Raw genomic sequence first — 15,758 nt, forward strand, 5'->3', positions numbered from 1 at the left:
CTCTGGTGAGCCAACAATCAGCTCCAGCTACCATTAGTCAGTCACAATAAGCTCTGTTTTCTCTCTGGTTTCTCTCTAGCTTATAGCCCATCACGCTCACCACAGCACTTTATTTTGTTCAATAAAAACCTATTGAAGAGGGAAAATAGAGCCTGTCAAGCTAATGAGCTTGTTAAAAGTCTGTTAGAAAACAGTTTATTCAGTTTTTTTTTTAAAGATATATTTGTACACTGTCTCCTGTCTAATAACTGTCTGCAAACAATTGCTCTTTTGTGGAGCATGTTTTTCTGCAACAGAGGAGGTTAAATAAAAGTTAGCGGTGCGACACATCGAATAAGCTACAATGGTTTCCTCTATTTTGTCTCTCGGTTCCCTAAAAGGTCACCGTCACAGCTTGCTATTGGTCAGTGGAGCACATTCATGTGTCAAAGTTCACTACAGTTTAATTCTCCAAAGGAGTTAATTGATTTCACAGCAAAATCTTCCTATTTTAAATTCAGTTATTTCCCAGAATGTTAAACTATTCCTTTAAGACATGCCTCCTCAACTGCCTTTTAGAGTTTATCTATCTGTATCTTGGTGGGTTTAGGAAGCTCCATCCCACCTTAATGAATAAGACTGAGTTTGAAATTGCTGTAATTAGTCATTTAAAAGCCATTTGCTTTTGAGAGGGAAACATGGGTTTGTCATGACTGAAATCAGTTCAGTGAGTCACAAAATCTGCAAATTTTCCAAAGGCTGGTGAAGTTGAGGATGCTTGCTGTGTCTGTAACTCATATTCTTCTGTCTCGCCCTTGTTAGCAGTGTTCATGTTGTAGCAACTGCAGTAAGACAATGATGAGACCTGCCAATTCACGATGGGCTGTGCCGATGTACTTTTAAACTGAAGAGCACTGCTTGGCAAGGGACTGTAAACACCTAACATCTGTCACATGGCACAGTCTAAACGGTGGGTGAGGGGAAAGGGCATCCACCTATAGTACAAGTCAGGAACTTCTTTCAGCTTCTGAAGGAAGATCTGTTGCTTCATCTAATCTAATCTAATCTATATCCAATGTTTGTTTTAAGATTCAAGATTTAAAGATTTAGTTGTCACATAGACAATTGTACACTGTGCAGTATGCAGTGAAATACTTAGTTATCATCTCCAAAGACTGAGCATAGTGCAAGTTACCATAAAATAGACAGAAATGCAAACACATTTTAAATAAGAACATTATAAAAAACACACCAGTGAGCAAATGTGCCATACAAACAGTAATGTAAGCAAGCAGCTGAAATATGAAGAAATATTTTATTGTTTATTCAATAGGGACGATGCATAATAGCCTGCACTTATTGCACCAGTTACAGCTAAAAGCTCGTTTTCATCTGTTTCAACATGTTGGGGGCTGCCAGTGATACACAGGAGAACTGGTCACCTTTTTCTAGCCTGAAATTAAATATAGGGTGTTGGTCATTACCTCCTGGATGGTAAGCACAGAAATTTCCCAGCACCTCACATAATCACAGCTCGTGTGAGAAACCATGTGAGATGTTTAGCTTTTTTTCAAGTCTAAGCCAAAACTTTGCAAGTATGGACATTCATAGCAGGAACCTAACTTCCAAACCTCTGCATATCACATTTCTTTCATCAAAGGAGGTCTCTGTGTCAGGGCAGGTGTGGCTGAAAACCTGTGGTTGAAAAGGAAGACAGCAGAGGAGGAGGTGGGGGAGGCCAGCCCTCATATGAGCTGCCCTTAAAACAATAATCCTGCTTTCACCCTCAGCTCCAACATTCTCTCCAAGTGATCGTATCCTCATCGTTCCCATGTCAGCACCATGTGGTTAGAAATAACAGCCAGAAACAGCCAGGACACCTGAATTCAAGCTGAAGAACACGCAGAGCAAAACAAACCTGTGGAAACTGATTTTCTCAGACTGTGATGGATACCAACAAAGAGAGGTGTGTTCTCTCTCTACCTTTGACAACTGCTATTATCTTACTATTTTCCTAATACACTCCACTTTAATTTTCTGTCCTGGCACCTACATTGGTCTGGAAAAACAGAGGGAATTCCTCCCCCCACTTTCTTTTTTTTTTTTTTTTTTCCCCAGAGGTGGAGCTCTTATTAATGTTACCATGCTGTCTGGCCCAGCTGAATATATTTACTTAGTGTTAGCAGGAATGTGCCTAAGTGTGACTTGAAAGCGGCTGTTACATTTTAATTTTTAACCCATAAAATAAATACAGAGCGGTCCTGCCATTTTTATGAATGGCTGCATTCATTCCAAACCACGCCCACCAATCAGCAAACTACCCCCGTGGTAAAGCCACGCCCGCTTGGAATGTCGGGGCTGTTACCTGCACGCTGATTGGTTAGAAGTATGGACGGGGGCGGGGTCTCTTGGAGGCTCACAGCGGGTATAAAGAGTTTAGGCAGAGTTGATCCCGGTAGAAGGACAAGGACCAAGGTCCGACAAGAGACAGACACTCAGTGTGTAACTGCTAACCAACAGTCATTCAGTGGAGTGTACCTTTTGTACCTTTTGTATTTATTTGTATTGTGCTTATCCAACCATGGCATCTCTGATCTACCTGACTGTACTGACAACAGCCGTCATCACGCAGGTAAGGTGCTGCTCTCCTGCGTGGGAGCTCACAGAGACTCTCCTCAGACATTGAGATTGGCTTTATGTGTCATCCGTTCAGGATAATTTAACTGTCAGTGCAAATGTGATTCAACTTTGACCTCCAGGGCAAGAACAGCACAAACATCTCTAGTATAAACAGAACTCAAATGTATTTCTGGGAAAGCTTTCAGCCATGTTTCATCTTCAAAGACTTATTCTCCATTAAGCCAAATCAGAGTGATGGTTATTACTGAGGATTTCTGTCTGCCTAAAAGAAAAAGATCAAATAAAAAGTGTAGGTGGGGATATCACTCCTGTTCATAATTCAAATACAGTTCTTGTGAAGCTGGTTGTCCTTGGTAATAGGCTACGCGTGTCTTCTCATGTCTGTTTTTTTAAGCACAGTGACATGTTGATTCCTACAGAATGGAACAAGTTGGCTGAGCAGTGACTCAAATCAAGAGCCAGCAGTCGACTGGGTACAAACCCTGAGCTGTCTAGACACTCAGGGATGACTGGCCAGCAGTGACTTGACTTAATGTTGAGGCGTACTGCAGCGCTTTCAAAATAAGTTCAAAATAAGCCACGAACCCTGGGGATCCTAAGAAATGACACAGATTCACAAAATAATGTGCCAGTACTCTGTGCACCGTCTAAAATTTATCAAAGAGCAGTCGAAGCTGGATGAGCAGGGCCGTGGGGTTCACTGTCTCCAGTTTTGACAAGCTGTCTCTTCATAGTACTTAGTCATCTGGGTCTTGTCTGACGATGTGACCCCCCTCTCTGCTCCTCCCCTCATCCCCTCCAGGTGACTGCTAGCTGCCCAGCAGTGTGTGAGTGCCCCGCAGACCCCCTGGTTTGCCCTCCAGGGGTTAGCACTGTGCCAGATGGATGTGGGTGCTGCAAGGTGTGTGCTGCACAGCTCAACCAGGACTGCAGCCCCATGAGGCCTTGTGACCACCACAAAGGGCTGGAGTGTAATTACGGCAACGATGTAACCATGGCCTGGGGCATCTGTCGAGGTGAGGGCGCAAGGAACAGTGTGTGCCTGCACGGAAGGAATTTCATTGACTAATAGCTGCCTTGTGCATAGTATGAAAATGCATGGGGAACATATTGTCAGGTATATGGTGAATTTAATATGTTATAAAAGTCGGAGGGACGTGAAGCCTGTGCAACAACGTACAAAAGATGTCAAGGAAATGGATATAACTTTAGCTTCTTTTCCATAAAGTCGAAACCATCACAACACAGTGATCAACAAACGTGTGACCTCTGAACGTCCGAGGACAGGACAGGGGATATTTTAATAAGTAGTGGATGTTTTATGACAGCAACAGGGGGTTTCAGAGCTAAAAATACGCTTCTCATCTGCACCATGCCGGTGCTGTCCCACAAACTATGTATAGCTGGTTCTTCCCTGCTTAGGAGACAAGGAGTCTGACACTTCCTGCCTCCTTATTTCCACTGACCTTTCGATTAGTGGCCCTCTGTGTGATTTTGTCTGCTGTAGTGATGTGAAGTCATTGTGTTTGTTTGGGTGAGGTCAAGAGAAGCTGTGCTCAGCAGGTGCTGAAATTAGAGAACATGGGGAATTCTTCTTAACCTACCTGATGTAAGCAGAAGCTCTATCATTGGTCCCTTTTTAAAGCAAGTCCTGTCCCGTACAAAGAGATGCGTCTCTGAAATACCTAACCCATGGACTGTGCTCAGAATATCCTTGTCGTTCTCAGGTTCATGCATAACAACAGCCAGCTTGTGTTCCCCTAACTACAGGTCATTAAATGTGTAGTTTCAGCTGAGTAATATTTGTCTCTCCAGCTAAATCTGAGGGACGCACGTGCGAGTACAATGGCAGGATCTACCAGAACGGCGAGAGCTTCCGTGCCGGCTGTAAACACCAGTGTACCTGCATTGACGGTGCTGTTGGCTGTGCTCCTCTCTGTAACAACAAGCTGCCCCCAGCTTCACCATCCTGCCCCTACCCACGGCTGGTCAGGATACCCGGGCAGTGCTGCTTCAGTGTGGACTGCCATAAGGACACCTGGCGCCTCCCACCGAAGCATCAGGTGTGGTTTTTGATGTAATGACCACTGTCTACCTTTTGCAATTCATCACGTGCCCCTGTGAGATCTCATAGAAAACAAAGGTAATTAGGTTGAAAGACAAATTTCAAAACAGTATCTCAATTAATAAAAACTGTTTTACTTATTATCTAGCAGAGCTGCACCTGGCAATTACTTTCAATATCAACTGATTCTTTTCTCGGTAAATTGATTATTTGGCCAAAAGAATTTAGAAAAAATGCATTTTTGCCTAAAACTTAAACTTAACTTTAAAGATTAATCAATTATCATAATAGTTGCTGATGCATTTTCTGTCGATCGACAGCATTTTAGCTCTGAACTATGGCATGTTGGAGTTTTAGATGCAATTAATTTAAGTACACAAGAAAAAGAAGGTGGACACCCTGTCAGCAGACTATAATTCACTCCTTCAAGTCATTGAACTGACTGTAGACAGAATAAAGACTTAGACGTTTTGAAAATTCATTATAAATCTTCTTCTTTCTGTCAGATAAGACTGAAACCGTTTACACAGACATGATACTGTTCATCAGGTGCTTTAAATCAAGACAAAGGTACAGAGGAGGCAGAGTGTCTCTCCTCTGACAGATCACCCTGAAGTAACCTCTCTGATAACCAGAGCGTCATGGTGATAACACTGTGAACAACACACAAACGATAGACAGATGAATCCCCAACAAACCGCGCTGTGTCTCTTCTTATCTCTTGTCACAGGTGCCTCCACGGCAGCGACACCTGCCCAGACCCGAGCACCATCCAGCTCGGCACCAGCCTGAAAACGCGCTGGTTCTGAACAACGATCTAACAGACGTCAGGTCCAGCGGCTGGGAGAGTGAACGTGGCTACAAACACCTGCCTGGTGAGAGGAGAGACTGAGCAGACAGTTATCAGTTTTAAACATTGCTCCTGTGATTTGGGGTAGTTGTGACATCGGGTGATAAATTTTACGGTGACACTGAAATAATGTGCAAACAATGCATTTTCACAAGTTTTAAAAGCAGAATCTTCTTTGGTTACTTTATGTATGAGTTTATTTATTCTGGGATTTTAATGTTGCAACAACAGTAATCACAAGAAATTATTTAATGCTTTTTTTTCCTGTTCTTCCATCCTGTTAATTCTCTTGCAACCCTTCAGATTCATATCGTGACCCCTTAAATGGGTTCTGACCCCCAGGTTGGGAACCGCTGTTTAACTGTTTTTCTTGTCGTCCCTGGCTTCCACCCTCCTCCGTGTCTCTGATGCTCCTCAGTGTGGAACCATCTGAAGGACAGGAAGTGTCCAGTGCAGACCACAGACTGGTCCCAGTGCTCTCGCAGCTGTGGGATGGGCGTTTCTTCTCGAATCACCAACAAGAACCCTCAGTGTAAACTGGAGCGAGAGACGAGGATCTGTACCGTACGGCCTTGTCAAGGCCTGATCGTCCCAGCCAAGGTGAAGTTAGATTGATTTGACTGAAGGAGAGAGAGTGAGCATAGGTCAAACTTCTTAGCACACCAACTCATCTCACACAGTAAAACCCGAACGCCTTGTGATAACACTTATCAATACGGAATTATTTCACATCTTATCTATCCATGTCTAGCTATGCAGGGAAAAACAGTACCTGCTCATTCTTGCTCTGCTTCCTTGTTTCCCTGTCTCAGCCAAAGAGCAGAGGCTGGAAATGTCAAATCTGTGCTGCAGAGAATAAAAAAATAGATGTTCTGGCCCTGAGTAAATATGCTGTTAAACTAAAGCCGTCTTTATCCCAAGCTTAAGAACCGAGATTATCTTAGTGGTACTTTCGGGAAGCTTCACATCCAGTGGGAACTGGACAGTGCTGATTTACTCAGCGGTGTTTTGGTGGCAGGCAGGCGCCTTTTTAAATATAGTCCCCCACCCCCGGCATTCCTGCCAAGCAACTGTCCATAGCTTGGCCCCGTCTGTGTACTCAGAGTCCAGGGAAGTGGTGTGTCTATATTAATCCTCCATGTTGGACACACACTAAGAACTCTTTTCTCTGCTCTACTGAGTTAAAAGCTCTGGTGCTAAAACAGGTGTCAGCATGTTTGACAGAGGACGTTCAAATGTTAAACAAATGTTTAATCTTAAAATGAATCACTTAAATCGAAAAGTAATCCCTCTTTCTCAATCCCTGTTTTGGCACAACAAGTTGAAGTCTGGTTCTCTTAATGTGAAACTAATGAGTTTCAGGAGCAAAGCCGCTTAAATCTGCTGTTATGTAAAATGACAGGGCAGATAAAAGTCAAAGCTTATTAGTGTATTTTTTCTTTCAATAAAAATCCTCATATTGCTTGTGAATTTCCCTACTCAAGACAAGTAGCAACAACACTCCACACCATGACACTCATCTCTTTGCTCTTATCATCCAATCACAGAAAGGGAGGAAGTGCTCCCCAACCCAGAAAGCCCCGGAGCCCGTCCACCTGTCCTACGCAGAATGTGTGAGTGTCCGCCGCTATCGGCCCAACTACTGCGGTGTGTGTACAGATGAACGGTGCTGCTCGCCACGCCGCACGCGCACTGTACCCGTGACCTTTGTCTGCCCGGACGGAGAGCGTTTCCAGAGGTCGGTCATGTTTATCCAGTCATGTAAATGCAGTAATGACTGCAGCCACCTCAATGAAGTGGCCCTCCCTCCACAGCACTGGATGTATGGAGACACACACAAGTTCATAGACTAGTACTGAGGATTTTTTTATTATAATTTCAATGTGATGAGGTCAACTTTGTTGATGAAGGAAGACACCTCAAGACGAGGAGCCATTTTTCTCATCTGGCTCTAAGTGAGTGAAGACCACGGGCACCCACCTGACTGCAAAGCCTGCAGGCAGGAAGGGCCGCCTCGGTTTTGTTCACAATCATGAAGGCAACCCTTAATGTAATATGTGTGACCGGAGAGGATTGTACACTTCCCTGCTCCTGTTCAAACAGATGTGGGACCTAAAATTAGAGCCCTGAAGTGCCCCTGGACTTCCTCCACTCTGGACTGATTGCTGGTTCAGGTGTGGAGGATATTTTTTTCTTTGAGACCCTCAGATCAGCCTGAGAAGAGAAACACTACAAGAGCGACGAAGCACTTTGTTTGGCACTGAAATTTACTGAACTATAACTTTGGCAGCAGTGCACGAAGATCACCTTACCTGCATCAATAGCCTCACATACTGTGATGGTAAGGACTCCATACCCCACAATGCATTGCAAAGACTTTTTTTCAAAATATATAAAATGAGCATGTAATGAACAAAAGCACAGACTGCACCGAGTGTGCTTTCTGTGACATGCTGACCTGTCAATCCATCTAAATTTACACACAGCAATGAATGACACTTGGCGTGTAACACAGACTATTAAATGATAAGGAGCATTATCTGGACCTGGAACAAGCGTCAGCAGGGACTGGACCAACGCCAACACATTTCCCAAAGACATTTGATTTCTTGTTTGAGCATTTAATGCAGCTTAGATTTATGTCTTACACAAAACCTGTTTTTCTTGAACTCATTTTGGATCACACTGTATTCTCTTAAAGGCATTTTCTTTATTTTGATCCAAGTTTGTATTATGGTCACATTTATCCACTTGTATGGACTGAGACACCACGGTGTAGCTGTCTCAGGTTTAGGTTGGTCCATCCATGTGATAAAACTGGCTGCTGGGCTCAAGTTTCATGTGAGGTTTTATTTTAACTCAACTTGTTCAGTTTCAAATTATCCTACTTGGCAGCCAGTTCTTCAGTCATCAACTGGGAAAACAGTGACTGAGTCTTCAAAGTATGATGACAGCGCCCTCTGCTTGTGAGAATAATTCCCTACAGTCAAAAGTAACAACACAGACTTTGTACTTTATATGATACCGTTTGTGTCAGTTTACAGTTTTTCTTTCATGTAACATCTGACATACATGTGCAAAATTAAATCCAACACCATCAAATGTGGTATAAAAAGTGTATTTCTTTAACCAAAACAATATATCCATGGTTTCAACAAGAAAAACACTAAAACAAGCAGCAAAGACGTGATAAAATCAAAAGAAATGTTTTATCATTATGAACTTGCCAACAAATATGGTGGGAGGGGAACTTTAAAATAAAATGTTGAGCTTTTTTGTTTCTTTGCCTCCACCAGAACACAGCAATAACAAAGGGTCACACACAATCTTCACTGGAAAGACACTTCACTCATCTGGACTGTTCAACTGCAAAGAGAAGAAGGAAAAGTTTTGAGATGTGGGAGAAACGATGTTCTGTACATTCATAAATCACCCATCAAATGGGGCATCGCTGTTTATTTGTGTACAATAATGTGCTGCCTTTGTGTCATGTTTTTTCTTAAAAAAAGATTAAGTTAAGTTGGGTGACTGGTGTGAGATGACATGCACACCAGTATCCTGTGATAACCAGTTTTTTAAACACTGTGCAGACATGTCTTCAACTTCTGAAAACTGCTGCAGTTCTCTGTATTTTCTACCCACACCGAGTTACCCAAGAGTGGCTGCTTCATTTCTCTTTAATGTTTTCTCCCCAGTTTCTCCATTAATGTATCCACCATGTTTAACAGTGAAAAGATGACGTATACACGTGTGCACACAAAAATGGGTTACTCAAAAAAACCTGTTAATTACCAGGATACCAGCACAAACATGAACAAACATGGAGGCTGAAAGGCGGGTATCTTCCGGCCAAGTGTAAGACAGCTGTAAGCGACAAGAGAACTTACTGTAGGAGGAAATATCAATCTCCTCTGGTAGCTCTGCTACATTGACCTCAAACCGGTCTTGGACTTCATTGAGGGTCTTGGCATCTGTCTCATCTGACACAAAGGTGACAGCCAGACCTTTGGTTCCGAACCTGCCGGCACGGGCCACCTGAGATACAGAGAAGAGAAGCTTAAAACAGGCTCTGCTGGAAGGAAAACAGAGATGCCATGAAGTTTCCATAAAAAGAAAGGAAATTTATCATCATGGGCGAAATATTTTCTCACTCTGAATTTCTGAAGTGTTTCAGATTACAATTCCCAGATTATTGAGCATTCACCAAATACAGTCTCCATCTTAAAGCAGCTTCCTCTGTCCTTTAATAGATGTCATGCTCTGGAAGTGATACATCTGATTTAGATAACATAAAATGATATTATGGCTGGACTGACTCTGTGAAGGTAAGTGTCAGAATCCTCTGGCATGTCGTAGTTGAATACGATGTTGACTCGCTCAATGTCCATCCCTCGGCCAAACAGATTGGTTGCAACCAAAATCCGCCGCTGGAAGTCTTTAAACTGCTGATACTGGGATAACCTGTGGGGAGGAATGAGCAACAACAGGAGAAGGAAAAAGTAAGATAATATCCCAAAGAGAAGAAGACTAAGCATATAAACTGCTAACTTCTAAAACAATCTCATTTTCCCCACAAGACTGGACTTAAATCTTCACCAGAAGATACTGAAATTAGCAAAGCTACTGTCGAATTCAAAGTGTGAACTAAAGACTTAAATCATAGGGAAATAATCTACCTCTCCTCCTGTGCCATGCCCCTGTGGATGGCAATAGCGGGGAAATTCTGCTCCACCAGCAGCTGAGACAGAGCCACACAGCGATGTACTGACTTCACAAAGATCACCACCTAACAGGAATCAAAAGAAGAGGTTTGCATATTTTTACTGGGAATGGCTGGAATTAACATGACTGTCTCCCTCTAGAGGGCAGAGACGAAAGAGCAGGGCTGCAAATGTATTTTATATTTTAATATGTACAGTACATAACTAAACATCACCAAACAAACACAAATGATTGCCAGCTGTACCTGGTTGAACTCGAGCACATCGAGCAGGTCAAACAGCTTTCGGTTCTTCTCACTGTCCTTCAATTTGCAATAATACTGCTGTAAACCGTGGAGCGTCAGCTTGGTCTCGTCATCCACAAACACTTCCATCGGCTACAGAGCAAGATAGAGAAATGTTAGTGTATATATACAACTCTGTAGGCCACATCTGAAATGTAAGTAAGACAGAAGAAATCTTCTAGCACACATGAAGAAAGCCCCCCCATGTTCCCCATGACTGGTGTTTTTCTGAGCTCTACATATGGCAACTCTACAACTTCATACAATTCTCTGAACTTGAACCAAGTCTTTAATAAATCAGCTGTGTCTGGTGGTTCATTGAACCTGTTCTCCTGGACTGCAGCAGAGCCAGGAGGAGTGACTGTCCTGACCAAGCCAAACCTGCCAAGGAGGATCACTTTCCCCCTCTGATATGGCCACTTATGACACTGACAGCCACAAGTGGGCAAAGCTACGAGGGGTTTCACTACAAACACTGATCTACCTCAACTATCTCATTTGTTGATTACACGCAAGAATATGCGAGAAGATAAACCAGAGGCTGAGCAATTCCACTGGAGGTGAGGGTGAGCTACCTCACTGATCCCAGCAAACACTGAATTGTCAACTTTTGCAACACAGCAAGATTTAAGTTTCAGGACAGCTTAGCTACTTGGGAATTATCAGCATATTTAAACACGTGTGTGACTGATTAGATGATTGAATCAATATTCCAGTTCTAGACAGACGACCAATGCCTACGACCATTTCTTCCAAAGTGACATATCAATGTTCATCACAACATAAAAGTTGGTCATATATAAGATTAAATTTATATTTTCTCAACATGCAGCTCCTTTAATCTCTACAAAATTGTACAAAACTGTACATGTAGGTGAATGGAGCACCGTGGGCTCAATCTGAAACATCTCTGAATCTCAATGATAACTCACATCCTGCATGAACTTGCGGCAAACAGGGCGAATCTCCTTGCTTAGCGTTGCACTGAACATCATAACTTGCTTCTCATGGGGCGTCAGCCTGAAGATTTCCTGGACGTCACACCTCATATCTGTTACAAAAAAAACAAATAGTACCTCTTAGTTTGCATCTTCGTTTGTATGCAGGAAAAAGAAAACAACTATAACTTTGCTCATTATATATAAATGTCAGGAAGCCATTTCTGAAGTTAATGTTTTTGGGTTTGTTTTTTTTTTTTTTTTTTTTTTTAAACGCATATTACCTACATTTACTGTTAGATGACAATGAGATTATTCCATACGCAGATTTTCACATTAAATGCTCACTGGCAGCTCTATAACTTGGTTTTCTATTTCAGCTAACAGGTGAGCAGATGAGACACAACCATAAGGCAGATATTAAATTACAGAACAACATCTCAGTCTACTAGAAGCCCCACCCCCTTCCTTCTGTTCCCCTCACTCACCCAGCTGCTCCAGCATCTTATCACACTCGTCAAGCACAAAGTGTTTTATGTTCTTCACACTGAGGGTCTTGTTGCGGATGAGGGCCAGGGTACGTCCTGGAGTTCCCACGACGATGTGAGGGCAGTTCTTCTTCAGGACTTCCTCGTCCTTCTTGATGGCCAGGCCACCAAAGAACACTGACACCTTGACACTGGGCATGTACTTGGAAAAGCGCTCATACTCTTTGCTTATCTGGAAGGCCAGTTCTCGTGTGTGGCACATCACAAGGACAGACACCTGGCACACAGGGAACGAGGACATTAGTTTTATTACCTGTTTAGTCCTTATGTTGTGTGTCTTGTGCTTTTGAAACGTCAGCTAGCATGTTTTACTAATCCAGGATTTCACTGATTTTCTAAAAGACTTTTTACTAATACTAAGGAATTTTTCTGTAATGTCTGAAAATGTTAATGTTTTGCTCATCATCATAATTTCATATAATTCCTTCATAAAACCTAATCATCATGAAAATTTTCAAAGAGCAAAGTTAAATAATAACATGTTGTTGTTGAAAATCATAGTGAAAAGCCATAAGCTACATTCCACACCAACAAGCCTATTTATAAGGACTTGGCTTCAATTATTGCAGGCAAACCTGTCAGAAGTGCTTTACCGACCAATGACACAGACAAAGACCTTTGCAATCAATTAATCTGCTGCTGAAAAAGATAAACAGGGCGTTCCTGTCATCTTGCACAAAGAGCACCCACAGTCTACCTCTATGGGTGACATGCCGTTTGAACAAACTCATAAAATGTGCTTTTAAGCCCATAAATTATTTTTGACAAGCTCTACGCACACTGATTCATTTTGTTTCCCCAAACTTTTGAGTAGAAAAACTTCATACATATCTGTAGAGTTCCTTTAATGAAAAAGGTCTCAGGTCAGTGAACTAGACTCAAAGTTTTCCAATATCTGACTGCTACAAAAAAAATATCCAATTTTACACAACAAAATCACACCACTGCAAACACCACCTGAGCAGTATACAGACATACAGAGTAGGCACGATGACTCTTAATGACTCAGTGTGAAAGAAAAGCTTGTAGAGAGCCTAACAACCAACTCACCTGACCATCCACGGGTATTATCTGCTGCAGTGTGGCCAGTACAAACACTGCTGTCTTTCCCATACCAGACTTGGCCTGACACAGGATGTCCATGCCCAGGACAGCTTGAGGAATACACTCATGTTGGACTGTAAATTAAACAAACGGCAACTGAATTGTTAATGAGCAAAACATTTCAAAAACACTTTAAGATTATTTTATAACATAACAGTGTGATAACAACAACACAGAAAAAGTGAGGGCTCTATTGAAGTATACCTGTAGTTTTAAAATGGGAATTATTTCCAGGAGTTTATTTTGACCTTTAAACAACTCAAAAATGCGAGTCACCTTCTGAGGGATGCTCAAAACCACAGTCCACGATGGCACGGAGCAGCTCCGGTTTGAGGAGAAAGTCTCTGAAGCCCGAGCTGTGGATGGATACATAGGACCCCTTCACCTCCTTCTTGTTTGCTGGGGTCCCACTTTCAGGGGCTCCCTGGGGCTCGTAGTCCTCTACATAGTCCAGAAGTTCATTGTCTATGTCGGTCTCGGCCATCTGTGTGGAGAGCATGTAAATCAGGTAGTCTCACCACTTTTATTTAGCAGGCTGTGTCAAAGATCCATTTATTGTGAAAGCATATTTGGGATGAAGGCCAGGCGGTCTGAATGAATATAATCAGATTCCTTACAGGTTATAATATCTGTTAACGCCATGTTGCTGTTTATTTTTATTTCCATTCTTGTGTAGCACTGTAAATACGTTGATCTGGCAGCTGACTACGTGTTATAAACTCACTGTTTACCTGGAGGAATTAGCAGAACAAAGTGTAGAGACTAATAATCAGAAACCTAATCAGCTGTCTCTAAAGTTGTCAAAGTTGGTATCAAGGTCCCAGCGTTACTCAGCTAATGTTAGCAGGCCGCAGCCGTCGTTCACATCAACAGGAATGAGTTATATGAGTTATATGAGTTAATAAACGGGGTTTACAATGACGGAACCTTATAGGCAGTAAAGTTGCTCTGACTCCAAACTACAGCCGACCGACAGCACCCTCAACGGTGGACTCTTCCTCGTCGTTCATTCAAACCGGCTAGTTAGCAAGCTAGCCGCTAGCTGTTGAATGGAGCTCACGAATTACTTTTAACTAACTTCTCTAACATCGCACCGCGACGCATGTAGTATTTTAGGTATAGTCAGACAAGCAACGACAGTTATCCAGCACTCCTACATAACTAAAGCTAACTGGCCGACTCAAGTTAAAACACTGGCTATCAAAATCAAGCTAATGTTATTGCGGCTGGCGTGTTAGCTACTGAAACCGATATCAGAACCCCGACTTTGGCTCCTACGATGAACTATTTGAAGGAAGAAAAAAAAAGTCTTCATTAATAACAACTAAAATGCTAACATTGTGGTCAGTTTGGTATGAAAAGTACAAAGTGTAATATTACCTTTCTGTGATACTTTATGTCTCGCCGACGTCTGTGTACGTGACACAAGCGAGCTGCCGAGTCTCCACGGCACAGTGAGCACACATGGACGGTGCGTTCAGGAACACCTCGAAAAACCTCCGCGCTTCCAAAGCGGTGTGGGCTTTCAAATTTTCTCACCACCTAAATTGACTTATGGGCAACGCTAGAGTCAAAAAATCTCCATGTTCCCATAATTTATATTTATGTCTGCCCGAGTGATCCAGTCCAAATTCCGTAGTACATAATTACGGTATTTAAAACAACACTTGAAGGCATCAGTGGCAGGACAGCAGCGCCTGTACAGAAACAACACCGTCGAGTTTTCTGTAGCTGTGATTGGACAGCATCATAGAGGTCGGGGAGAAGGGGTCAGAGCACTGATATTTCATGAAATATAATTGTGCCTTACTATTTCTGTAAAAAGAATCATATTGTAACACGTGTAGAGTGATACAGTTTTATTGCTGTTGTTTTACTATATGGTACAGACAATATGATGACCTTATCCATATGTTATCTTTTCATAGGAGGCATTGTAAGGAACAATCACAAATGATTGATATTAAATTGTTAGCCTATGTATCTTTTAATCAAAAGATTCTTCTTTGTACTTTTACAAACTGTGGATAAAATGAAGTTTTCTATTGTCTATCATTGATTATCGCATGCAAATAACTGACTTCCCAAAATGATATACAAATGTTTATTATTGAACATATTTTGATGATATCATAGATTATACATTTGCTTCAGAGATAATTTCCTACTCTATTAATCATTTTTTCCCAGTCTCTGCTATGCTCCGTCCCTCTTCCTTCCAGCCTCCTGTAGCTGGATCTGAGCATGTGAACAGCTCTGGCTTTTCCACAGCATAGGCCGTCTGCAGCATCTCATTTCAATCATGTTGTGCCTCATACACCGCCGCGATGGAACTGGATGTGTTCTAGTATTGGCAGCACCGGTATTGAAGTTGGACAGGTAGGTTTTTCTATGCCAGTGCATGGTTGATTGTTGTTTACCTTGTTTCTTTCATCTTGCCAATCATAAGCAATGCTCTATGATTCACAAGCTACATTACAGAGTTGAAGGATGACCAACATTGGTCCATTTTTTTTAGGACTACCTTTAAATTTAAGAACGGACACCTACCTGATGTTGGCAGGTATGAGGGCATTCCTGAAGAGCAGTGATTGTGTGTTTTTTTTGTTTGTTTTTTTTGTGAGCTTGG

The 15,758-nt window shown here is 42.2% G+C and overlaps 2 protein-coding genes across 2 annotated transcripts; one reads left to right on the forward strand and one right to left on the reverse strand.

Moving 5' to 3' along the window:
- Window positions 1-2,412: 2,412 nt before the first annotated feature.
- On the forward strand, window positions 2,413-8,636 carry LOC139637161 (CCN family member 1-like). Its single transcript, XM_071505753.1, has 6 exons — window positions 2,413-2,611; window positions 3,422-3,635; window positions 4,435-4,682; window positions 5,415-5,559; window positions 5,953-6,134; window positions 7,082-8,636. Exons 1-6 carry the CDS (start codon window positions 2,561-2,563, stop codon window positions 7,385-7,387), a joined length of 1,146 nt encoding a protein of 381 aa, XP_071361854.1. The 5' UTR covers window positions 2,413-2,560; the 3' UTR covers window positions 7,388-8,636.
- On the reverse strand, window positions 8,637-14,664 carry LOC139637164 (ATP-dependent RNA helicase DDX39A-like). Its single transcript, XM_071505755.1, has 10 exons — window positions 14,510-14,664; window positions 13,406-13,613; window positions 13,076-13,203; window positions 11,966-12,242; window positions 11,472-11,590; window positions 10,501-10,632; window positions 10,211-10,320; window positions 9,851-9,995; window positions 9,422-9,569; window positions 8,637-8,900 (listed from the first exon to the last, which is right to left on the reverse strand). Exons 2-10 carry the CDS (start codon window positions 13,611-13,613, stop codon window positions 8,884-8,886), a joined length of 1,284 nt encoding a protein of 427 aa, XP_071361856.1. The 5' UTR covers window positions 14,510-14,664; the 3' UTR covers window positions 8,637-8,883.
- Window positions 14,665-15,758: the final 1,094 nt, after the last annotated feature.

The sequence above is a fragment of the Trachinotus anak genome, unplaced genomic scaffold (genome assembly GCF_046630095.1).
Source record: "Trachinotus anak isolate AG129_WGS33_773 ecotype Australia unplaced genomic scaffold, CSIRO_AGI_Tana_v1 ptg000019l, whole genome shotgun sequence".
In the NCBI taxonomy this organism is placed as follows: Eukaryota; Metazoa; Chordata; class Actinopteri; order Carangiformes; family Carangidae; genus Trachinotus; species Trachinotus anak.